The following is a 27,053-nucleotide window of genomic DNA, read 5'->3' on the forward strand; positions in this document are numbered from 1 at the left end:
TTTGAAGACACACAATTATACACATAGAAACATTAAACAAAAATAATGGAGAATATTAAATAAATAATTTAAGCACACAATATATGAAATACATTTATTGTAGGGAATGAAAATAGTTCATATTGAAAATATAATTAGCATTGATATTTAAATAATATCCTATTCGTTACAAAATAATCTACTGATTTTTAGTACGGATAAAGTATTATACACAAATGATAGTTTTAATAAAATGTAGGAATCTTTGTAATTGGTGCATTTATGTATCTTTGAAATATTCCTTAGAAGCAGCCACATCAGGCTTCATAGTCTTCTTTCCTGGTTTCCAGCCAGCAGGACATACTTCTCCATGTTTATCAGTATACTGGAATGCTTGAACTAAACGCAGAGTCTCATCAACAGATCTACAAATACATGAATTTGTTATGTAGAGCAGCATTCAAAACTATATGTTATATATAAAAACATTATTTTATCATATCAATTTTACCTGCCAACTGGTAAATCATTAATAGTAACTTGACGTAACTTTTGCTTGTCATCTATGATAAAGAGACCACGGAATGGAACTCCACTTTCTTCATCAAGCACGCCATAATCGCGTGCAATTTTAGTACTTTTGTCAGCAAGAAGGGGAATGTTCATTTCACCAAGACCACCCTGCTTACGTGGTGTATTTACCCATGCCAAGTGACTGAAGTGAGAATCAGTAGATGCAGCAATGAGTTTACAACCAATTTTCTCAAATTCTTCGGCACGATCAGAAAAGGCAATGATTTCAGTTGGGCAAACAAATGTACTGTAAAACAAATGATCACGTATCAGTATATGATATGTTAAACTATACATATAATGCCAAATATAAAAATTATAAAATAATATATTTACAAATCTAATGGATAGAAGAACAATACAACATATTTCCCTTTGTAATCAGAAAGGGAAATTTCTTTAAATTCTCCCTTTACAACTGCAGTACCATGGAAAGCAGGAGCAGGTTTCTGAAGAGCTGGGACTGGCATGATGGGTTTTGAATTACTGCAACAAAAAGAAGATTTTTATCAATAAGATTGAAATTACTTGATGAAGCAAATTGTAGAACTTTGTTGAGCTTGTAAAAAAAAGAAAGTTTGTCTGTATAGTAGCTTGTTATAAACAAATTATATATATATAACAATTATTTCTTTATATGAAATATATGAAGAATACAAATATTTATAAAATTGTAAATATTCGTATGTTAAACCTTTTATCATACAAATAACCAGATTATCATACAAATAGTATATAAATTATCTTTAACCTTCAAGTTCCAAATTTCATAACATTATCATAATCGAATTTATCTTAGCTATAAAGAAAAGTAACGAATTTTTTCCGTTATATCTTTAACCTTCGGCTTATCGCTGTTACATAAATCCTAATTCTCTTTTTTGTTATCTAAATATTACGTATAAATTTGTTAAAAAATAAGAGAAAAATATACTTCGTAATATTTCGCATTTTTTATGAAATTAATATATAAATGATTTTAGAAAATGAAATATCAAAAATTATTACTAATTAATGTATTTGAAAATTAGCTGAATAATAGCAGATGAATAACATGATTGATTACTGAAAGCAATGAATCTTCTAGAACTGATGAAATAATAGACCGGTAAGGTCAAGCATTTCAAATTACAAAAAATATAAAAACAATAATTAAGGTGTTTTATAAAATGTTAAAAATTAGCACAATTGTGTAAAATAGTCTATATTAGATATTTATATCCGAAAGAAAACTTTATTTCAATTATGCTGACTGTCCAGATTTAAACGTAAAAGATTAAAGATTTATTTTGCAAGTATAAAATTTTTCCCATACTTATGCAAGTACCACACAATCATCGACCTTCGAAATACATATTGTAGCACATATTTCATATAATACAATTAAATATTATCTGCGAAATTAATGAATTGATTTCTAGTAGTAACGTCGATATTCAGGCTTTCTACAATATCTTTTTTGTGCGATTATGGACCATCGAGAACCTTCCGAAGGAAGAAACAGAATATATACATCTTCGCAAAAAGAAATCAAATACAAACGATTTTAATCTAAGTTTAATAGAATAATAAAATATAATTCTTATTTTAATGCTTATCTATAAATATTTATAATATTTAACAATTATTAAATTTACGCTTACAAATATTGTTAAAATATTTATAAAAACAACTGAATAACGATTGAAAGTATTCCAAAATGAACTAAATATAAATACTACCTTAAAATAACAATTGCGTACAATTATAATTTTTCGCTTTGTGATAAAGTCTACTTACTTTGTATTTTATACGTAAGATCGAGAGAACTTTCTCACTTCCAAAGAAGTATGGGAATAGTAATCGGTTCCAGTAGAATGGACGTAGTAATATTTGCAACTGCAATCGAAGAAGACTATATGCGCCATCTGTAGTATGTACATAGCGCCATCTAAGTTTTCATGCCGATGCAGTTTATTCTTTAAAGAAATATCAGTCTTCTTTTTTAATAGGTATTATTAAATATCATTTATATATAATACTTGCAAACAAAAAGAATACAAGCACTAATTTCAACAAATGTACATTTCTTATTATTTAGAAATAAATATTACAAATGATTAGCGACTAATACTACTAACTGATTTACTAATCTAATAGTGAGCAATTTGTTCAATACCTGCGATTTTGTTTTAACTTGAATATGTAAAGAAAGCTACTTGAATAAGCAAGATATCATAAAAAAGAGTTACGTACAACAATTATGAATACTATTAATTGTACTTTAGAACTAAACCTAACCTATCCTCAATCTAGAAAAAATCCCAAAAAATTTCATCATTTTTGCTTACTAGAGTTAAATATAATGCTAAACCATTTTTCAATAACTCAAACCGGTTTGGATGAATAGTCGTATTAATTCGGCCATTGTGTGGCAGTTGGCCAGCATTCCGCTGCTTTATCTAACTGAGATCCAACGAATTTATTCAGTTATTCTTTAAAGGGACTAAGCAGAGAAATGCTGTCTGACCGCCTCACGGTGACCGACTTAATACTAGTAATAACCCAACCCAGTTTGAAAACTATGGTCGAGCGTCGGTTATATGTACAGACAAAAGTTGTTGAAAGTATTGAGCTTTATGACATATTTCAAAATCGATGAAATGTATCGACATATTTCAAACTGAATCACAAAATAAAAATAGCGAAATTTTCTAGGATTTTTGTTAGATTGGAATTAGGTTTAGGTTTAGTTCTAAAGTAAGAATAAATACTTATAATTGTTTAAGATACCTTTTTGTGATATTTTGCTCGTTTAAATAGCTCTTTTTAATATATTAAAGTTTGAAAAAATCGAAGATACTACCCAAATCGCTAATTATTACGCTATTTCTTTGTAACAGAAATACCTATAGATGTCTTTCAGTGAAAATTTAGTTTTCATTTCATAAATTAGTAACATATGTATATATAATAATAATAATAATAATTATAATTATTATTATTAAATACTATTAATAATTAATAATAATTATTATATTAATCTATATATGTAACATATACTATTATATGTAACAATATATATAATGTGCATATATATAAATATTCGTACAAATAAATAAGTAAATTTGAGTTAATCTTCTTTTGTTGATTTCACAAATTAATTCATTGATTATTTTCTGAGAAATACACTAAATCTTACATCTGGTTTAATAACGACAAAAATCTTTGTTTACTGTATAGTGAAAAGAAGCACGTGTGATTATTGTGTACTTTAATTTATGAAATAAGTGATTAATTTTTTTTATTTTTTGACAATGGACACGTTTGAATTAACTATTTGGAAAGGTGATTGGGGTTTACCGTCAGTTGACACGGAATGTTTGCAGGTTTTGGTATGTAATTTGTGTATAGGTTATAATATATTCTCATTGTCACAAAACGTTGTGGAATATTTTAATTACTCTTATATCTTGTAAACAAGATGAATGGTAATTTCAGTATTTTAATAAACAATATGTGTGTTACCTAATTTTTCATTATTTGAGTACTGCTTATAAATATGTATTGAGCGTCTGGTCCACGTGCTTGTTGACATATTTACGATCATATTCCATAAAATACTTCTCGCCAGCTGCTCATAACAAAAACCATAATGGTTCAATAAGATAATTTGAACTTACTTTAGTTTTTTAATAATTTGTTCTTATTATCATTTATCAGTCATGGATTTCTATATGTTATCGGTACTATATTTCTTATTTTTCTAGGTTTATGCCAAATTTAATGATATACCTTTGAAAATTAATGCAACTAGTAATCCATTTAATGGCAACTTACCTATACTAAAAACTAATGATGGTACATTTAATGAAACCAAGGATATAATAGAATATTTTAGAGGAAAGAATTATAATACAGAACAGAATTTAAGTCGAAAAGAATGTGCAAAAATTATGGCTTATAATACAATGTTGAAAGAAAAATTATTCCCAGCATTGCAGTTCATTTGGTATGTACATTCTCTTATTACAAGGCAAGAGTATGTGAAATAAAATTCAATGGAATTGTATGAATTAAAAACGAAATATTATTACCTTTAGGTGGATAGACGAGAAAAATGTGAATGAATTAATAAGACCATGGTATTGTAAAACACTGCCCTTTCCATTAAATTTTTACTATCCAGGAAAATTTGAACGACAAGCTCGAGCTATGCTTGAAACTTTGTATCCTGTAGAAGATAATATAAGCGTCATAGAAAATAAGGTAGTTAGATAAATTAAGTAGACTGATTTCACAAATGATAATACTAACATTTTACTCATAATATTAAAATTTAATAACTGAATTTAATATACTTACATATACATTAATATTTTAATATAAATCTGTGTATTTGTGGTAGTTATTCTCTACTACTCCTAATATTTATAATAATAAATATTAAGTTGTTGCATAAAATCAATTTCCAATAAATTCAAATAATTTTTTAACTCAAATACAAATTATTGAAATTAATATATTTTTCTCAATTGTATGTGTCTTTGTTAATTACTTAAAGTACAGGATTTTTCATCTTATATATAATTCTGATATTATATATGTAATAGGTTTACTCTGAAGCACAGAAATGTTTGACACTGCTATCCACAAGTCTTGGAGATTCAGTATATTTTCTGGGTGAAGAACCTACTCTATTGGATGCTATTGTATATTCTTACTTAGCACCATTGCTCAAAGCTCCTTTACCGAATCCAGCATTACAAAACCATTTAAAAGCCTGCACAAACCTAATGTCGTACATATCCCGCATATCGGAAAGATATTTTTCGAACGAATGTTGCGAATATAAGACCAAAGAAAATGATCAAAGTATAAAAAAATATGCGCAAAATGAATTCCCTAACAAGAGACGAAATCAGTTCTTTGCTGGATTTTTTGCTACTTTGGTGATGGCAACTTACGCATTTTCAACTGGAATATTAGAGGTAAATACTTTTGATGCAATACAGTGAATAACATAGATAGCAATAATTTCTTTACAAATTCAGTAGATATTTGTGTTTTAGCGGTAATGATTTGTATAATACAGTAAGTATGTATAGTTTTCGTATTGTCGTAGATCGTTAATGAATTATAATTTATAAACAATTTTTATTTATGATGAAATTTTACGCTGCTTATTTTTTTCGTATACGTTTCTTCAAACAAAGATTAGTGTTTACTTCTAAAACGTAATCATAATACTTACATTAATTATGTATAGCTAAGGGTTAGCTATAGGGGTGGCATACATGTGGTATTCGTCATAATGACGGTCATGATTTCCTAAACATTACCGATAATCTGACAGAAAAATTTTCTTAAGAAAAATTACTTAACGTTGAATCGATACAACCAATAAATCGAATATAACAAATTCTAAAAAGCGCTTTTTCAATTAGAAGGTCAGACACACTTACTTTCTTAAATAACATAATATAATTTTTTATAGCCAGTGTTGTAAATTTCATGTAGTGGACCATTTATTGATTAATAAAGATAAATGCATATATATATGTAAAATAAGTAATATATCTACAGCATTTAGCTTATTCAAAACGAAAGTATAAGAAAGTGCCGACCATAATACACAGTGACGTCGAATATAATAAGCGCTAATAATAGTCAGAAAGTTAACCAGAATTACAATAATTACTGCACCAATTTCACATGACTTTCAGATCTAATGTGCCAATAGTATATATGTTTATACAGTATGACTTACATTTACGAAACTATGAAATTAATTATTAGGAGGAATATGCGCTGAGAGAATGGAATATACTTATGTTTATTTTAATAATATAGTGGTACATACGCATCCTGCATGGAGCCAAAACGCACGTTTAGACTAGCGTATCTTATTTATGTGGTTGGCTCATGGCATAATATGCAAGTACATATATCGTATTAGTTCGTATAAGATCATAGTCTATTTCGTAATTAAAATTATGGAATTCTAGGATATAAAAGGAGCGGCATTTTGAAATTCTACATGCAATTCCTAAAATTAATATAGAACATTGCGATCGGATTCACGTACATTTTGAATCATTTCGTACATTGTATTGTGTCAGTCATTATAATCTACGGGTTACATTCCCTTTTAAACGTACTGTCGAATCATCGTATTCGGATATTCAGTAAGTGCCTAAGAACATCCCGCGTCACTCATACGTAAAACTGAGCAAGAATCATCGCTAAATCGAGGCTTTATAATTCTTGCAACTAGATTTATAATTCTTGTAACTTAGATTATTTCAAGTTACATTGTAGTTTTGATTCTTTGTTAGAATATACTCGTATTGTTAAGTTTAATTCGTATCATTTCTTTCAAAACCCAGCCTGTAGTTATTAGGCGGTTAACCAATGGATATTTCGTATTGATACATCTTTGTGGCTCAAGGTAAGTAAGTACTTACTTTGCTGCTGTAATTATGTGTGCATTTTGGTCGATTTATATTAATAATGCATGAATGTTATAAAAATACGTAAATTAATAGCGAACCAATTATCAAAAGCAATATTTACTATCTATAGAATTAAAAGATACATGTATATCGTATGAAACATTTTTTATGAAAAATGTTTGATAGGTAACTTAAGGGAAGCTTCTATAAACTAAAATAAGACGAAAATACAAAATTGCATTTGGGGTTTTCGTTTCTTAATTACTGAAATTTAAAAATTAATTAAAATATTCTTGAGATTCAGTAAACTTCCATGAACAAATTATTAAATACAGCTTAAAAGACATTTTTATATATATATATATATAAGAAACAAATTATGATGTATTTATAAAACGTTTTTAAATAATACTCTATATTTTAATTATACTTACAAATTTTAAAAATTTGATACAAGTAAGATATTTACACTTTTCCTGTTTATAAGTAAGATAATACATACATATGTAAAGTTCTCTAAATAAATTACATTCTATTTATTTGAACGATTATAATAAATTACTATTTTAAGACATGCAATATTTAGTAAAAATAAGTGTATTTTATCGTAAAAATGATTTTAGAAATGGAAGCTGGTAAGAATTCCTCTGAAACATATAAGGGAATAAAATATCAGAAGTTCTATATTCATGGATTTGAGTTTAAGATAAGAAGAAGTTGCACGTATGTAAAATAAGGCCGAATTTTAATTAATCATGTAAATATTTTGATTCATTTTCATCACTTATACAGCTGAGTGCAATAGAAATCAGAGATATTCTGTCCAGCAGATTGTAATGTGTAATTTTAATTATTGACATTTATGTCATGTTAACGTTAGAAACATACGAAATATATGTTAAAGGTACCGGTAAAGGAGAATGAAATTGCAAACGTACCTGTTGAAGATGCTCTTACCTGCGATGAATAAAATGAAGAAATTGGAAAAATTACTTCATTGGGAACACAAGTTTTACTTAACATTAATATAATTTCCTATTTTTTTAATACTACAATTTGTTCTCAATATTGTTATCAGTGGAATATGATTGTAACCATTATAAATAATCCCAAATTATATAAATAAATACTTAAAACCAAATTATGTACAAATAATGTTTCAATTGTTATTGTTTTTGTATCGCGATAAAATGCCTGAAGTAGCTTGTTGAATCTCCTCTAAGAAACTTGTAGAATTATGGATAGTAGTGCCACCTAAAATAATTTTTATCCCAGGATTTTGTTTATTTAAATTATGGACTGTTAAACTTTCTTCATATGTTGTTCCTCCGATCATAAAAACAATGATATCTTGTGGCCTGTAGAATAACAAATACACAGTTACTAATATGCACAATAGTGCGCGCACACATATACGCACAAATTCCTAATTATAAATTTATTAATTAATTTTCTATTCTGAATTCCATAAAATATACAATTTACCTTTTTGACATCATTGTATTTCCAAGATATGGAAATGTTTGCAAACTTAGCTTTCCTTTTATTAAATCCTCAAGTGTTTCATTCAGTAATGGCGTATGTTGGGTATAAATATTATCTACTCCACTTAAACCTTTGAATAACTTTTTAGTAATCTTGGCTACTGCTTCTCGATCAAATAAGTTATTTTGCCTCGCATTAATTCCGCTATATTCTAATATGTTGTATACTAGCTGCAATATCATTTTGAAATTGTAATAAATTCGAAGCTTATACCAAACTCACGAATAAAAGTCTATTCATTTTCATATACCTTCAAAAATTTTTCCGAAACACCTCTGTTTTTTAATAAGTTCAATAAACCATTGATATCATTACTTGCATATTTCTCATAATGAAGCGCATAAAGCATCACCAATCTCACAGCATCGATTTCTCGTATTTGTTGATTATTAATAAGCTCCCTTATTTTTTGTAGCTTTGATAGTAAAGAAAAACGTATAATTATTTATTGTTAAATAACCCTTACAAAAGCATAATAATTTGCAAGCACAATTAACAACTTGTTAAATTTACTACACCTGCATAGAATGGTCATTTTGACAACTAAGTTCCTGTTCTAATTCCGATACTTGCAGTAAATGATGTTTTTCCACAAGAGAAGATAGTTCGCCAACTACTGTCACATGCTTTGATACTGTACCAGATAACTTTTTAAATAACGGATAAGTTTCGACGAAATTTTTCATATCGGCTATGCTTTCTACTTTCTGATGTTTCTTAGCTTTCTTTTGAAATTCATCCATCAATTCTTTTATTGTTTGCCCAATTTCGCCAAAGTTAAGATATAAATTCTGTTCAAAAACATTTCTGTTTTAAATATAAATTATACTAATAATAATTAGAAAATTATTATTATACATATAGCGGAATCCCATATAACGCGAAATGTACCTTTAGTTGAACGTATATAAGGAATCCTATTATATGTATCTATATACACATACATAAAATCATCAATAAAACGATAATAGGCATAGTCTTACACTTGCATAAAATTCATCATGTTCTGCACTAAGAACAACTTCTTTTAATTCCTTCGAGATGCCCTTCACATGTGATAAATTAACACGATTGTTGTTAATAGTTAATAATTCATGAACCATTGCTTGATAAGTCCACTGATTTAATAAGGGTGTAACAGGATCATCTCTTCGATCAACTATTAATAAAATCGGACTAGAATCTTGTCTAAATTCGAACGAATTCGATTCTTTACTTAATACTTCGCGTATTTTTTCTGATAATCTCTTTGCCATCTCAGAACTATTTTGATAACGTATATAAGGACATCTTTTAATTGATAATAAGACTGAAATTAAGCCTAGGACGGTTCTGTGTAGATGTACTGGATTCCATAGCAAGCCTTAGAAAAACAAATTATTTTTATTTTATTTTTTTATATTTTTCGCTCTCTTTTTTGCTTTCATCATTACATTACGCCAGTTTGGTGTAATATTTATTATCAAAAACTTTATAATAGATTTCTTAATCATTTTTTCACGTAACGATTCTCAATTAATTAATTAGTTATAAAAAATTCGGTACCTTGCGAGCATGTATTAATCCCAAGTGAAAACAAATGCGGACTGATAGCTAAATAATCTGCGTAATATTCATGAACTTCTCTTACTACTTCTTGTTCATCACTTTCAGCTAGAAGTTTAATATCAGCCTTTGCGATAATATTACTGAAATCTAAATGACAATATAGTGATTATAGCCTAATAGTTGATTGATATAATTATTATTAGCATTTTACAATTTCAAAATAATTGGGAATTATGGAAATAATAACAAGTAATCTCCTCTCTTTTCACCTATCTATATTTAGTTACAGGTCATCTAAAGTAATATGATATACAGATTAGCACTTTGTACAGAAATAAGGTCGAAACACAAAACGCTATCGTTAAACAATACGAGAAATACATGCATAGAACAGTAGATATTAACAAAATTTACTATCTAAAAATCAAAAAGTACTATAATAAATCAAGAACAAATCATTTTTGCATTATGTTAATTTTAACAAGTGCTTATATAAATACTGTGGTACATAATTTTAAGTTAAATAAATAAGTTTGGTATATTTTAGTCTGATACATTTTAGAATACTGGAATACTGAATTTAAGGATGCAAAATTTTTTGTAATTACTTACAAATATAGTATGTGCCATATTTGGGACACCTTAATTCGTTGCAGAGGTATTCGATATTTTCTTTGGTTGGTCTTATGAAAACTATACATTTCAAATGCTTTAATCCTTCGTTACGAACATTTGTGTCAATCCTTTCGAATAAATAAACTTCTTTAAGAAATATTTCCGACTGACTATATAGTAAACTCACGATACTTGTCTGGAAATATACAAATTATAAACTTTCCTTTGAATTTATATATGTATTTGTTTTTACGTAACTCGGTTATCTTGGGTATCATCAATTACTTAATTACTAATAAATCATTGTAAGATTGCTTTAATCAGATTGTTAAGATTTTTTGGATTAGAATGATACCACGATATTTAAATTATTTTCTACTTGTTGTAGACATTCTGCTATATTTCACATGCTTTTCCTATATTTTGTTCTCATCCTCTGCGTCTTTATTGCAGGACGAGTCGAAATCAGATAATAGCGGCTAATGCAGGAAAACTCGCCTGTCCGACTATTTAGTAAAGCTCGGTTCCGAATTGTGACTATTTAAGCGACCAATGTATTTTATTATATTATATTTGTAATAAAGACATGAAACAATTATCAAGTGAAAATATCTCAAACCAAATTATCTGCTAGTCATTGAAATTGAGGAAATTAAGTCAAATTTATGAATATTCAAACAAGGATTTTAATCTTTAAAAAATTGGAGCTTCTATTGTTAATTTAAATTTTAACGTATTTACATGCAGTAGTAAAGTTACAATACAGAGGAAACTATATGATTAGATAAACGTTCAAGATATAGACTGCACTGTAAATAAAAATTACACAGTTCAAGCATATATTTTGGCTAATGTATACTTCAAATTTAATATGAATATGAATAAATAATGTTATTTAAGTATATTAAAGATCAAAATCCAGTTTAAATTCTACATCAAATGTTCTGTCTTTAACATATTTTTTATATGGTGGTCTGAGAATCATAGTGACCCAGGTCAGTCTACTCCTGCTTCTCATAAGATGCTGCTTTATTATGCACTTTAAGTTAGATTTTGTTTAAGCTGAATGTTGGTTGTTTATTACAGCATCCATTCATTGTAGTATATATAGAAATATGTGAATCTTCTAATATTTATATTGATATATACATTTAAGGGAATTCCATTCCAGGCAAAGTTATCATTTGATACAAATAATATATAGATAATAAAAATAATCAATATACTTAACTATATTATCTCTGCATGTTAATGTCACAATTAATGTCATAAATAAAATTTTTCTAACAAGAGTCATGAATAATCTAACATTTAAAGAAGGGGTAAGTTGCAATCGTTCCAGCATTTGTTGTAATACCGCAATGTTATTAATAAAAGCTATTTATTGCTATGTTTTTTAATTGTGATATTGTTTGCCACATATTCCACCTTGATTTAATATACATAATGAGTTATATTTTATATAAAATTAAAAAGAATGTTTTTCCTTATTACTGTTATTATATATTTATCAATATTATTCATAAACTGCAGATGTTCAACAAATTTAAAATAAATAAAAATATATAAAATCAACATATCTACAAATATACGCATATAGATCTCACCATTATCAAAGAATTTATAGACAAAAAAAGAGAAAATGCATGATGTTTTACTCAAATAGTAAAATAGGTAAATCATAACAATATTTAACATAACAGCAGTTTTATAATTAACTAACATTATCTCAATAAAAATTTAAAGTAATGATCAAAATCTTATAATCTAATCACTATAAATTTCATTTCTTAGAAGTATGTCAATGAAAATGTTCATATAGTTCGATGCTATCATAGAAGTTTAAGATTTGTTTATATGTACATAAGATTTATTTATAGGTCTAGAATTATTTATATAAGGAAAAAATTCCACGAAGGAGTAGAATATATCAATTAAAATTAATATTAATAGAAATCAAAGTACTATAAGATTCAATAAGTATAACAAAAAAAGAAAGAGAATTCAATACAATTGTCGTAACTTTAACAATTTACATTTTTCATTTTTTTTAAACAATAATACAATGTATTTTATCATTTGCATACATAAGATGAATGAATATATTATAAAAGTTCATAATTTAAGTTGTTTCATGTAATTATATTTCAGTTTGTAATTTTTAAATATTACTTATTATACAAAATCTTGGATTTACCGTTTGTTTATCCATCAAAAGAACTTTCATGCCAGGTCCACTTTCTTCTGTCATACGAGTAATATAAAATTTTAATGCAGTAATTAAATTCATTTTATCTTAATTTTGTTTATCTGTCTGTAACTAACAATTACATCTTGTCAATTGATAATAATTATGTATTTAATCTGCATATATTACAAATTATGAAAAGCATACACTTCCCAAATGTAAACACCACCTACTATCACTGGTCCAAAAATTTACTTTGAGAAGACCAAGATAAGATATATGTAGTAAAATTACGGAACTGAAACTGGAACTAAAATTACGAAATGGAAGGAACATAGGGAATTAGTACACTAACTAGGGAATAAATGTTGAATCAGTTTTATTCTCTATAATTTTCAGAAACATTTGTGTATTACTAAATATTTTAATATCTAAGAAACTGAATTTCTTGTTTGTCAATATATTATATATGTAAAAAATATTAAAATCTTTATACAATTATTCGGTTCATTTTTATTCTAGTTATCATAACTTAAACGTATTAATTGATATTTTACGCGCAATATACAAGAAAGATATAAATTATATCTTTTTAACCATCTCTTGGTATTGTTTTATCTATGGTATAAGAAATCTTAAATTTCAAAACATAAGTTACGATATTTGAAATAAATAAAGTGTTTACGCAATTAAGAAACATATACTTTGTGAGTTAATTTTTGACTTAATTCTAAACGAATAAATTTGGTCTTGGTAGAATTTTTTGTCATTCTGCAGTCTATAGATTTGAAAAAAAAAATATATATATATGCTTAAAAACAATAGCAAGGGAAGTTTACCTTCTATACAAAGTATATAAACATAGATTAAAGAAGAAACAACTCAGTTCATTTTTGCTAGTCAATTTCAGAACATAATGTATCATTATGGCTACTGTTGGTAGTTTCAAAAAAGTATAGTGATATTTGATTATCTATCTTTATTGTTACTTTGTTAGTGGTTTTGTAACGTAACGTTATACAAGAATTTTGTTAAACTGGGATTAAATGTGAATGTTTTGTACACTTTAGTTTTTTAAAAATGAATTGAGATAGTTAGTGTTTTGGAGTATTTAAAAAAAATCTAATGTCAGTTTTTATTAGTTCTTGTACTCGTGAATACACATCAGTACTGTGTAACATGTCCATAAACAGTTCGTGTTGGTGTTACTCGATGCAATTTTGATACATTATAGCAAGAATTATAATATTTTATTATAAAGTAAGTACAACTATTGTGTTTATAACATTGTGTTTATAATATTTATAATGAATCTCATAAGAATGGAGCAAATAACGTTGTTATTAACTTATGAAGTATTTAAATGTTGTTTCTAAATATTGTTTTACGAGTATTCTCTTTAAATATATGTAATAATATTTTTTGTTGTTGAATAAGGTTGTGTTCTAAAGATTATAAATTTTATTATTATTATTAAATGTGTAAAACAGATTGATATGTTACGTTAATAACATAATAAAACATATTCATTATTAATTTTTGTGATTATATTTACTATCATGTTTGTAATATATAGTGGCAATCATCAACATTCGTAAAATAAAAACTCTTTTACAAAATATAATTTCAAATGTTACAATAAAGGCTACATTTAATTTCTTATAAATTTTATAATATATATGTTCTATTTATGTGGAGAGACAGAATATATTAAAACAACTATTAATTCACATAATGCATAAAATATTTGAGAATTTTTGTTGATCTTATTATTTTGATGTTTTTCTTATGAAAGTTTAACATTATTACTAAAACATTTGTACAATTAAATATAATTCATTATTAATAAATTATATAAAACAATAATATTATCAAATGATTCAAAAATACTATTGATAAAAAGTATTACATGTGACATAGTATTAATAGCCAAATCTGTTTACCTATATTGTAATCATCACAAGGGCCAAATTAATCAAAGAAATCATATACTGCCATTGCACCATTTTGTTAAAAATGATGTTAAAAAACCATTAGCTTTCACACTGATTCTATTGATTTTATTTACAGTGCGTTTACATTTGACAGTCAGATAGAAAGTGAATAGCATGTTATTAACAAAGAAACAGGAATTATTCTTTATTTAACCTAGATAAGATGAAGTACCTAGCTTTATGTCCTTAAATATTTTTTTATTAATAACATGTTTTTAATACAACTAGTCTAGGCGATCTTATTTAGTTGTATAATGTCAAAATAATGATCGTCCGTTACCATGTATTTGCAAGATACTTTAATAATCTGTTGATCTTCTTTATCTTAAACTACATTGTAATTGTGTATTTATGTTACTTGAAACTAACATTTTAATATACTCATAAAAGTAAATAGTAAATAATCTAAGAACAATATTAACATACAAGCATGAATGTTAAGTAAGTTACACAAAAACATTTTGTGTATACAGAATGCTCATTGTGATCTAACATATAAATTGTGGTTTAAAAATGTGTTTGATATTTTTGCAGTTTTTGAGAAAAATTGCCTCAACTATAAATTTATGGTTGTTTATGTCAAGTGTACAAGATCTGTTTTAGATAGGACATTTCATGATTCACCACGATCATTCTAGAAATGTATTGCTATTTTTTTGCACTGTACATTATAAAAAGTTGGAGTTATAGCCTTCATTTTTCCGGAATGAGTGTAATGTAGGTTTGTTGAATCCAATGTTAGTGTAAATCATATGTGTGCCTTGTTTAATTTACGGTTTTAGTCATCACATTCTTATTCAGAATATAACAAAGTAGAACATACAAGAAATATCACAATGTACAAAATATTAATACTTCAATTTACTAAGACATTGATAGATATTTTTATTGATATTCGGTGTTGAAAAATCCAGAACTGTGATCCTTTTATGATAACAAGAATGAATTTGAAAGTGTCATTTGTTATCTGTACTTATCACCAGAAAAGTGACAATATTTTCATGTAGTTACGAACCACTTAATGACATCATCTTATGGCATCATGTATATAGGTACTTATGTACAACATTGATATCAAAACTAGTTCTTGTTAATTTGCTGAAATGAGAAGATATATCACACATCTATTATATTTTTGGTAGTAGAACTGTGTTGCTATTAGTTATTGAGATGTATTAAAAATATTAAAATTAATAAAATAGTTTATAATTTATTTATAATTTATAATTTATAAATAATTACATAAGTACTAAGTATTGTAATTAAAAGAAGAGTTTATTTTTATATCTAAAATATTGAAGAATTGAAAAGTATTGCATTTCAACATGAAAAATAGTTTCTAGAAAATGTTATGTTGGTATCTTTTTATAACATAAATATTATCAACAAGACTCCAAATGTTCACAAAGGACTGTATTTTAATTGTCGCATCCCCATAAATGGGGTCATCATCCCCATCAAGGGGGGATCAATCAAGCGAGTAATTTTTTCCTTTTCAAGATCTGTGTCACCTTCACATCTGTAAGACAATATTAAATTAATGATAAAAAATTTTTAATTTTTATTTTTTTGTTAACAAAGAATCGTTCAATATCTTGATAACATCTTTCTGATTAAAATAAGATCAAACCCGATATTATCATAAAATTTGGTTACATTAATTTAATTTGTCAAATTGTCAACGAAATAAGTATAAAGACCTTGAAGAGTTGTGTTTACCAATCGTACTCGCTGGCTGTTCCGTAGCAGATATATTGGATTCACAATTGGCCAGAACTATTTGCCAGCAGTTCATGATCAATTCGCGAGCTGCTACGGACTATTCATAAACAGAAATATCATTGTATTCATACTAGAGCTGACAATTCGCGAGCCAGATACGAGCAGATCTTTGGCGAGTAAATCTTCAGATGTAACGCCTAGCTGCGGTGTTCGCTGACGAGTTCGTCATACGTTATTTGTTGCTCACAAAAGTATCCTTTCACTGCCGATGAACTCAGCATTGAGTAGTCTTTACTGTATTATGTCAAGTATAGTATTGCCTCGTTAATAGACGCATTTCTTGCTTCGTTAATAGATGCAGAGTTAACCCCACCATTAGCCGAAACTGATTCACCAGAGCGAGCGTCTTTGCTATCTCTTACGCGTCATCGGCGATATCTCGGTTAACGACGGGTGATAATAAGAAAAACACAATTTCCATGTCTTTTGTTTTAAAATTATTCTATTATTTTAATCAGACTTCTGAGATTTTTCTCCAAATTTTCAATATTAGGACATCTCATATTTTATTTATTTATTTATTTATTTTTTTTATTATTGCTTAGTCCGTGCCTTTCGGCTTTGGACGAACTTTCTGTTTTACATCTCTTATGTCTATTTCTCTTCTTATATGTCTACCTCCCCTCTTTTCCACTCTATTCTATTGCACTCCCTTAATTATTCTATCTCTAAAAACTAAAACTATAAACTATAAACTACAAATTAGCAACTAATGACTAAAAACTATTGCAACTTTGGTTTTAGCCTCCTTGCTGTGCATCCTTCCTGTCGTTTGCCCTTTTCTTCTCTCCTCTCATGTAGGACATCTCATAAAAAATGCCAAGTTTCTTTTATATTTATGGCAGATCATCGATACCAGCAGTTTATATTTCCTACTGATTTTTCAATGTTCGACAATGTTTTATGAAGTTCCTTTAGATCCCTGCCACGATCGGATTAAAGATGGCACACGAGTTAGACGAGTTAGGAGAGAAGAGTATATACTAATTCGTATGAAATCATTTTTCTATTTTCTGTACAATATCTTCTCTAGACGCTTTAGGTACCAATGAACGATAGAATGATTCGAGCTAAGTTTCTCGATCAGTTCTTTGAGACTCTAACAATTAAATTTTGTTTAGCTGTTCCATGTCACTTCATCCTTATTGAATTCCATCGGTCTTCCTTCACTTTTCCAGATTTTACAATTTACTCTAACTTTCCATCCCGATTCAACGAGGTTTAGATCAGTGAGATGGAGATGGCGACCATACGAGATGTTATAAAGTTAATCTCTAAAAGAATCTTACACTAAGGAGACTTCTTTAAAGAGTACACTCCTATTGGTACCCTAGACGTATTCTATAATTTCAGTAAATAGGGTGTTAAAGCTGGTAAGTAAAATATTAATCAATCAAAATTATTCTCTTCCTCTCCCTTTTTGTTATTAATATTACCATAATCTAGATTAAAAATAACCATATATATTTCGCCAATTAATTGCTTGTTTCATCGATTGCGTTTTAGTTCCTTGCCTTAATTGGTGCTTGGCATATTTGTTGTTCATTTGTCCAATTTCGCATGATTTCACGAGCGTTTCACAGATATTGTAACTTATGTTTCTTGCAGTTTCTTTCACATGCTTTCCTTTGTAGAGGAAGAGGTTTTGCTTTTAGTTCCTATCCACCAGATCCTATAAATGTTTAGTAGAATCAATGTCTGACAATTGGAGCAGCCATAGAATCTTCAATATTGTCCTCTTATTCCTGTTACGTATAGTTCTTTTCAACACAATTTGGAACTATACCTCGGAGCACTGATAAACAGGTTGGCCCACCAATTTCTCTTCGAAGATGGAACATATGCCTTTAAAAGTTGAACTTATTTCTTTTTGAGTTCTATTCGAAGAATATCAACTCTTGTACAAAGCCTCTTTAAGTCGTCTTCGTTCGCCAAATTCTCCTTACTCGAAAATCCTAACTCGAAAATAAGACAATATCTTCCTAGCTTATCTGGATATTAATGCAGAAATTGTTATTTCAACTAAGACTGATGGCTTTTGTATTCTTAGCCAGAGTCTTAGCCCAACGATAACGACAGTTTTGTTTTGTAAGAAACCCAGTTCTCTTAGTAAACTTCTGGGGTTTGTTCTATGTGTTTCGAAGCAATGGTTTTGATATTTGGAGATTTTTACTTGTAGTCATTATAATATCGTCTGTGACTATGAAACATTGGGAATGTGGCAACGTTTAGGTTTGAATTTTATAAGGCTCTTCTTAATATTTCTTAGCAATCAGACGAAGATCCATTAACACTACTCCAACATATATCTAATGTTAAGATAGTTTCTTAAAACTTATATTCGCCTGTTCTGTGTTCGATACCAGCACAAATTATTATCGATTAAACGCTGGTTGATGAAATCGTTCCATATGCTGGATATTAATGTTACGTGGTTATCGATCGATTAGATCTGAAACCATTTTGGTAATTCGCGATAATGTTATATTTTTTAAGTATCATCGCAGTCTTTTATATTTTTTCAATTAATTCGTATAAGTATTACGTAAGTACGATGGGCCGGTAACTGTATGTGAGATGTTTTTCTTTTCCAGGTTTCAAAATGGGTATTACAATGGCTTCATGTCATTTGTTTGGGAAAATGTTGCTCCATATACACTTATATAGCTTCAGCAGGTATTTTCATGCTTTTTCTGGTACATAATTTTTTAATAACAGCATATTTGATATATCTATTTCGTTCGGATCTGGACTTGATATGTTGCATAGATCTAGACTTGAGATTAATTCGTATAATTGTTTTTAATAATTGCCTGTAAGTTCGATGCCATTGTTGTCCATCTATTTCCTGTTTTACCTTGAGGACATCTCGGTCAAAATTTCAATTGCTCTAGTTCTTGACGAAAGTATGAGCAGGAAGGCTAGTGACTTGTTGTAAATCTGATATAACATTGTTTCTTTTTTTTCGAATGTTGGACATGTTGTATATATAATCCTTTATTTTACTGAAACGTCCATGCTTTTGTCTGGACGTGCTCTATTTGCTTTACTTGATTATTTTGCAATATATCATTCCTAATCTCTCGTACTCCATTTGATTGTTTATGTGTTATGCTTAATATACATACAAGTGTATATATATATACGTACAATAATATACATACAAGTTATATGTGTATTTAATGTCTTTAATTATGGTTTTATGTTTTTCGTTCTACCATGGAGGATTCTTTTTTACTTTCAGTCGTCGTTAGGAATCCTTCTATAATTGTTTTTCTTTAAATTCGTTCAGATTGTATACCGTGTTATCCTTGATGACGACTAAGCTTTGTTTACTTTTTTTTTATGGCTTTAATTACTTCGCTTAGTACTTTTTGAATATTTAGTGTGGAGCGTGTAACGATAAATTAGTGCTAAGCTTTAGATTTTAACGGTTGATGATATTTTAATAATTAAAAGCTGGAGAACGAAGTTTCGTTTGATATTGGAACAAAAAAAAGAAGAGGATTATTCTAAAGCTGGTGGCTTAAGATATTTCATCGAATTTATTCGCGATATTCGTCCGCTTCGTTTGTCCACTTTATATTCATTCTTCCTTCACGAAGTACACGTATTAATTATAAAATATGACTGTTAGCGTGGTGAATGCGCGTGATGTAACAAACAAAAATGTTGCTATCGGTGGGAGATTTAGTGGAAAGAAATTTTTACATCTCGTTGATAACCGTGTTGTGATCTTTCGTTCTTTTATGACTGTACGAATTTTTATTTCGTTGGAAATATTTACCGTTGCCAAAAAATATAACGAAATTCTTATGAATATGTTCTTTTCTGTTCCCTTGGCATTGTATTATGTGTCTGTTATCCCTGGTCAAGTGGTATGTTAGTACTAAAAGTTGTTACATATAAGTTCTTGACCTAAAGTAAACAGGACTCAATTAAATGATAGGAATCAGTTACTACAGTGAAATACTTTCAGACCATTGCTGATAGTAAAGTTGGACAGAAAGATAAATAACATTAAACGACTAAAATAGCTTTATTATTCACAAGTGTTTTTCCTCGTCGCACAATATACGGCGAAAATTGTAGACTGAAGAGAACCGTGTAGATTGTACATATATCTTCCTATATATCTCTGCATATTACATTGAAGTTTTATTGCGAGGAATTACGTACGAAATCTACGCATACACTACTTTTGTGAAGTTACAATCAATGTTACTATACAGTGTCAGGTGTGAAGGACGATTGTTATTATGCGTTCACAAAAGTATTTACATACTCTCTTGTGCTTAGTTGTACTTACGCTTGCTCTCGTGTACGTATTAGTATTAGATCGTCCGAAAAGTATCTTTCTTTTACAGATCCGTCTTTTATAACGATGCATCTTTATACAAATAAGAAACCTAATCTGTCGAACGTTGTGATCTTTATTTTGATAGGACAAAGTGGATCATACGTAACTCGATAAAATAATATAAAACGAAAAATATTGTGCATCCATTATTTCCTTATAAACGAAAGAAGCTTTTCGCACGATTTAATATTTCGAAATAATTAATAATTCAGTGATTTTTTTCGCGATTATAAAATTTTATTAACGAGTTGCTTGTACTTCAGGGTGAGTTACATCTGATAATGATTTGTGATCAGAACGCGTAAAAAAACTGGTTCCGGATACGTCCGGATTGTAGTTTTACGCGCTAATCTAGATAGAAATAACAATCAAGATTTGCAGAGTTGTTAACCAGCCTACCTATGCACCTTAAAATTTTTCCTAGATGTCGCCATTTCAGATAAGGGATAAAAGCGCAACCTTGTGCTCACGAAGATAAGAATGAACATTAGGTCTACCAGTGTTTGCGTCGCGTCGTCTTATTCTTTTCTAATGATTTGATTTCCATCAATTTTAGGGAACGATAGGAGCATTTATAGGAGTTTCAAGGAACTAGAAAATCAGAAGCTAGTTCGCGTGAGTCGAAATCAAACCTTGTTATTCCAAGCCCATATAGCGTGTTGCGAACCTGTTAAATAAAATTGTTGTACGAAGTACACAGATGTTTTTCACCGCGTAACGACGTTTCTTCAGGACCACGTGTATTTATTCAACATTTTTTAGACGACACGTCAATAACACTAAGGCAACATCTCTGCTTTCAACATGATGTCGCTGCTCCTCGTTATGACGTACTAATTCGGAATCTGTTAATAATAATAAGAGGTTATTAATAAGTTTCACGAGAAATAAATTGGTCGTGGCGGGTCAATTATCAAAACATTTTTTCCAAGAATAACATATAACATAAATATACCGCAAACGTTTGTCCTTAGTAATGTTACATTGGTGATCACGTTGGAGGATAAACTGCGTGAAAAATTGTTGATTAATTCTTATTATCATAACTCGTTTTCGAAGAGTGAAATATAATTACATTTGACGAAACATAGCTGATCTTTTTACCTCGTTAAAATTATATTCAACGCGGGATAAAAATTTGTTGTTGGTATCCACTGCTGAGTGTAACGTAATAGTATGCAATATTTGTAAGGGACGTTTTGATGAAATTTTAGTTATGGAAGACCTTTCAACCGATAAAATTCTGTGGAAAGTATCGTCGATGCGCAGAATGCCTATTTCTTGCTGATTTCTAATCGGTAATAAATTTTGTAAAACGAATATACTCGATAAATTAGGTATTGCAAGAACGCATTAATATTACGATCAAAGTATATTTTTAATGATATCCAAAGAAGAAAGCAAATTGGAAAAATAGAGTTGTTTATGAATTTCGAAAATACAGTTTTTACATTTTCTCAATTGTCACACTTTGTATATTTAAAATCTTGTGTTTTTTCCTTTATTCTGTATTTACTATATGTTTTTCTAGATTGAACTTTTGACACAAAGAAGTTAGGTTAATAATCGTGCAATAATTCTCATTGTATACAATTTTATATTGTTTAGTTATTTTTCTATAAAATTGAAATATTATTTTTAGGTACCAACGTTACTATGGGTCGTTACACAGGAAAGAAATGTCGTTTATTAACGATGTTATGGCTCACCGGTCTATTTTTCCTAGTCGAAATAGTTGTGGGCTACCTAACAAACTGTATGGCTTTGATAGCTGACAGTTTTCATATGTTGTCTGATGTAGCAGCTTTGGTCGTTGCATTTCTTTCCGTCAAGGTAGGTAGAACAAGATAAATATCAAGTAATTGTATCGACATAAATAAATATCAAATAATTGTTCAGCAAGAATTTATTTGGCATCATAATTCGCTAATTTGTAATTAACATTATAAAGCCCATCGCAGTTATAAATTTTATATCTTGTGTTTCCTCAAATCCTTTCCTTTGATTATTTTTCTGAATATATTTTGAGAACATTATTTTAGAAATTCCGTCCTGTTTACAGATGTCACCAAAGAAATGGTCCAAAAACACATTTGGTTGGGCCAGAGCTGAAGTTTTAGGAGCTTTAGTCAACGCCGTTTTTTTAGTCGCATTGTGTTTCAGTATTACCGTGGAGGCGTGTAAAAGATTTATCGAAGTAGAAGAAATACATGAAGCGAAATTGCTTGTAGGGGTTGGAGCACTTGGATTATTAGTGAATATTATTGGATTATGTCTCTTTCATGGTAAATGTTATTAAGAAATTAATATTTGTTCTTACATGTAGTTATATAATTCTGGTTGCAGAACATAGGAGTTCTCATGCACATTCGCATGGCATATCTCGAAGTCACAACCGATTGAGTACTCTAGTAGGAACGGATGACAATGAAAATGATGATAGTTATAGGCCATCGACGCCACAAGTCAAAAGGACACACGGCCATGTACACGATGCGAGTCAAATGAATATGCGCGGTGTGTTTCTTCATGTACTCTCGGATGCACTAGGATCTGTGATTGTGATAGTCTCTGCTTTAATTGTTTGGCTGACAGAATGGAAATATAGGTAAATATTGCATAAATTACCTAACATATCCTATAATATAAATCGTATAACGATCGTTTAACGATCTAATATCTTCGGTAGTACTCTTAATGTTTGTTTCTTTTTACAGATTTTACATTGATCCAGCTCTCTCGCTCTTAATAGTTATTCTTATTTTACAATCGGTATGGCCATTACTCCAAGAATCTGCACTGATTTTATTGCAGACTGTACCGACACATATTCAGGTAATTTGAATCATTCTAGATTCTATAATTTCTAGATAATATACGAGAAGTAATAAGAATAGTATCAGTAGTAATATCCGTTACCGAGATTTTCTATTAACATGTACAAATTTCTATAAACAGATCTATATCAAATAAAAAGGTTTTTATTATTCTTATTATCGAATTTTTTAGCTAATTGATCGTTGATTAATTTTCATGGTGTAATTTTAATTTTCATACTGTTTAGCCGTAACAAATCTAAACAGAATATGTTATTTTAGGTGGATGCCATTCAGCAACGTTTACTAGAAAACGTAGACGGTGTTTTGGCTGTACATGAATTCCATGTGTGGCAGTTAGCTGGTGATCGTATTATCGCTTCAGCGCATATAAAATGCAGAAATTTGTCAGAATATATGAAAATAGCTGAGCAAGTGAAAGAATTTTTTCATAACGAGGGCATACATTCTACGACAATTCAACCTGAATTTATTGATGTAAGTAATTTGTATCGTACATATAAGTATTACGTATTAGTGATTAATACAGCAAGTGATGTATTTAATTTGACGTTCTTTATACTATTGTATCAACATGAGTGTATATTCTACATAAAAATTGGATAAATGTAGGATTTTAGTGGTAACAAAATAACGAAACTATAAAAGATATAAAATATATTGATAATTGATTGAGGAACTATTATTGATATTCTAGTACCACTCTAACAGCGAGGTCAAGGAAACACCGACCGAAGATTGTGTACTAGATTGTCCAAAGACTGACAAGCCTTGTAATCATGCAACATGCTGTGGTCCTTCTAAACAGGTATGTGCTTTCTGTTTTTCGATGTACCTTTGGTTGATTTAAAATCTATCCCTTCGCTTCTGCAGTCTAATTGGAAGAGAGATACAAATTCCCGCTCTGCCTGCCCTAAATCAAAATGTCTTGGACAATGCGTAGAAGCTATTAGATCAGATTCAAATACAGTTATAGGTAACTGTTATTTGTTGTTTATGTTTGATTATTCCAGCGTTATGCAATTAATATCATACAGCCAAATGGTAATTGTTTATTCGAGATACTGGAACCTTTTTGTTTCTTATTGGACTGGAACAAAGTCATTCTTGAAAGTGTAATATTATGTAACGTTAAGTGCAAGAATATCTATAAATATTGAGAAACAAGCTTTTAATATAAGCACTAATAAGTTTGATAGAAAAGTTTTAATTATTTATATCTTCTTCTTTTTTGCTTCTACTTGATCATCCAAAAACTTACCGTCACCTTCTAAAATAATTATGCATTCAGAAAAATATCAATAGGCTTAATATAATTTCCCCTTTTTATAAAATGAAACATGATATACGACTTATTTATTTCGTATATGTATATACATATGGTATAGCATTAGATGGAGTGGGTTTCCAAACTCCCAGATACTTACTATGTTTTGATATATTTTGAATCGAATGTTATAATCTTTAAATTAAAGATTATAGGTATACTTTCTTGTAATAAATGTGGATATAATCTATGTTTCTTACAGGGTCGTGAAACTCCATCACCTGGAGAAACACCATACATGTGCAGACAACGAAACAGTCTTGCACGTTCCACTGGTTCAATAGGAGGAACCGAACAGCAGGAAGTAAATGAGATGGAACGCGGACATTTGTTATCACTGCCCGCTTCACATCACTCCGTCCAACTTCCACATTCACATGTTAATACACCGGTTGTCTAAGTTATCGTCATATTCTCGAATATCTACCTCTGTAACACAATCTGCGGCGCGTTACAATGTTATTATAAAAATTCAATAAAGTAATATACATACTATGTTTTATGGCTATTAAAGTCAACAGTAAATTTTCATTGCTTTTTATTATCTATGTATGTAACTATTATCTTAAGTTTTATAAAGTTTGATATAATAAGTTTGATGTGTGGTATTTGTACAATTACTGATGGATTAGAAACAAAAATAAATAATGTTGGCCGTAATTCTACGAGCCTGTTCTAGTCACCATATAAAATTCTACTAGATTAACGAAAGATAAATAAATTATTCGAAGACTATTTAATTAAAGCGTTTTTACACTCTAAGGTGCAGACCATTACTGCTGACTTCACACCAGGTTCGTCTGTATACTCAAGCATCATCGGCGTAATGACAACTTTGGATCCGTGGTGTGAGCGACGAGATTTATAGAATGATTCATATACCCTTGATTTTTACAAAAAGTCATTTCTTCATCAAAATGTATGTGCCTTTTATCAATTAGAGACAAAACATTAAAAATTTCTCATTGTTATCTTGTCTAAATTTTCAGAGTTCGTTGTCATTTACTAGAGACATTTCAATTTCGCGCCAATTACTTTGCAAGAAACGCGCCACGCCGCCTCAGCCAATCAGAAAGCAGCTAGGCAACTTTAGGCGGGATGACAAATTACTGTAGTGTCGAAAAGCGTGATGTCAAGACGTATTACCTGTTTGAACAGCAAGATTTCAACTACAAAGTGCTCTTTTTTTTTACGTTTATTTAGTCATTTACGTTTATTTAATTTACGTTTATTTATTTATTTAAATTACGTAATTTACGTTTATTTAATCATCTGTTAGACGAATTTATAACGAAATTAAACAGTGTCTCGAACTTTTCGTAATCGGTTTTCGTTAGCCTCTTATTTCACTGTTAGACCATCACCAATACCTTGTATTGCAATATTTTGAGACAAAATTTGAGTTTGATTGTTTCTTCATTGTAATATAATCGGTTTTAGGTTTATTAATGTTTATTTTGAATCTTTGGTTTTCTCTGCAGATTATTGATTGATTGCGGATATTACTTCAAACAATGGAGATATATGGACGTTATGGCAATTAATAATAGTCTAGTGGAAAGTTTTTCATGCAGATTTGATGATGTCTGATTTTTTATAATTGAAGCAGATGTACATACGTAAGTAAAATTGCTATTTCGTCTTTTCTATTATTTACTTAATGTGCCATGGATAATAAGCATTCAATACATAATTGACATACACATATTATTTAATAGTAAATCCTCCTTTCATGATCTAGATTCCTCTAGGATTAGCTGTTTCAGAATTCGTCACTATCTGACTCTCGACATATTGTTTTCTCTTCAAGCGTGTATCTAGCCACTCTTTTAATCGTGTTACCCACTAAATATTCCTTTCTAAATTTCGTT

At 29.0% G+C, this 27,053-nt stretch overlaps 4 protein-coding genes across 21 annotated transcripts; 2 read left to right on the top strand and 2 right to left on the bottom strand.

Annotated features, from left to right (window-relative positions):
* Positions 1-82: 82 nt before the first annotated feature.
* On the bottom strand, positions 83-2,482 carry LOC100747832 (peroxiredoxin 1). The gene is made up of 4 exons (XM_003484815.4): positions 2,332-2,482; positions 889-1,038; positions 491-799; positions 83-404 (listed from the first exon to the last, which is right to left on the bottom strand). The coding sequence occupies exons 2-4, from the start codon at positions 1,020-1,022 to the stop codon at positions 260-262; spliced, it is 588 nt and encodes a 195-aa protein (XP_003484863.1). The 5' UTR covers positions 1,023-1,038; positions 2,332-2,482; the 3' UTR covers positions 83-259.
* Positions 2,483-3,624: 1,142 nt separating this feature from the next.
* LOC100741408 (metaxin-1) lies at positions 3,625-11,292 on the top strand. 12 transcript variants are annotated; one of them, XR_004461384.1, is made up of 7 exons: positions 3,626-3,926; positions 4,302-4,543; positions 4,635-4,800; positions 5,145-5,522; positions 5,589-6,719; positions 6,921-6,982; positions 7,891-8,127. XR_004461384.1 is itself a non-coding variant. In XM_033319780.1 (6 exons), the coding sequence occupies exons 1-5, from the start codon at positions 3,849-3,851 to the stop codon at positions 5,601-5,603; spliced, it is 879 nt and encodes a 292-aa protein (XP_033175671.1). In that variant the 5' UTR covers positions 3,626-3,848; the 3' UTR covers positions 5,604-5,625; positions 6,258-6,894. The 12 variants fall into 12 exon arrangements, 8 of the variants coding, with proteins under 8 accessions (XP_033175671.1, XP_033175678.1, XP_012239984.1 ...); XR_002946582.2 differs by lacking the exons at positions 5,589-6,719; positions 6,921-6,982; positions 7,891-8,127 and adding exons at positions 7,610-7,709; positions 11,148-11,292 and having other exon boundaries at positions 3,625-3,926; XR_002946581.2 differs by lacking the exons at positions 5,589-6,719; positions 6,921-6,982 and adding an exon at positions 7,610-7,709 and having other exon boundaries at positions 7,891-8,138.
* On the bottom strand, positions 7,997-13,183 carry LOC100747710 (vacuolar protein sorting-associated protein 45). Its single transcript, XM_012384550.3, has 9 exons — positions 13,090-13,183; positions 12,892-13,014; positions 10,692-10,890; positions 10,077-10,226; positions 9,515-9,894; positions 9,050-9,322; positions 8,782-8,946; positions 8,472-8,701; positions 7,997-8,344 (listed from the first exon to the last, which is right to left on the bottom strand). The coding sequence occupies exons 2-9, from the start codon at positions 12,982-12,984 to the stop codon at positions 8,146-8,148; spliced, it is 1,689 nt and encodes a 562-aa protein (XP_012239973.1). The 5' UTR covers positions 12,985-13,014; positions 13,090-13,183; the 3' UTR covers positions 7,997-8,145.
* Positions 13,184-13,726: 543 nt separating this feature from the next.
* On the top strand, positions 13,727-25,917 carry LOC100747952 (zinc transporter 1). 7 transcript variants are annotated; one of them, XM_033320531.1, is made up of 9 exons: positions 13,783-14,142; positions 17,837-18,031; positions 22,661-22,851; positions 23,081-23,303; positions 23,365-23,626; positions 23,736-23,853; positions 24,117-24,332; positions 24,553-24,663; positions 25,385-25,917. In XM_033320531.1, exons 3-9 carry the CDS (start codon positions 22,675-22,677, stop codon positions 25,580-25,582), a joined length of 1,305 nt encoding a protein of 434 aa, XP_033176422.1. In that variant the 5' UTR covers positions 13,783-14,142; positions 17,837-18,031; positions 22,661-22,674; the 3' UTR covers positions 25,583-25,917. The 7 variants fall into 7 exon arrangements, with proteins under 7 accessions (XP_024222366.1, XP_033176422.1, XP_033176424.1 ...); XM_033320528.1 differs by lacking the exons at positions 13,783-14,142; positions 17,837-18,031 and adding exons at positions 19,275-19,334; positions 24,729-24,831 and having other exon boundaries at positions 25,385-25,527; XM_024366598.2 differs by lacking the exon at positions 17,837-18,031 and having other exon boundaries at positions 13,727-14,142.
* The last annotated feature ends 1,136 nt before the right edge of the window (positions 25,918-27,053 follow it).

The sequence above is a fragment of the Bombus impatiens genome, unplaced genomic scaffold (genome assembly GCF_000188095.3).
Source record: "Bombus impatiens unplaced genomic scaffold, BIMP_2.2 scf_0020, whole genome shotgun sequence".
NCBI classification, from domain to species: Eukaryota; Metazoa; Arthropoda; class Insecta; order Hymenoptera; family Apidae; genus Bombus; species Bombus impatiens.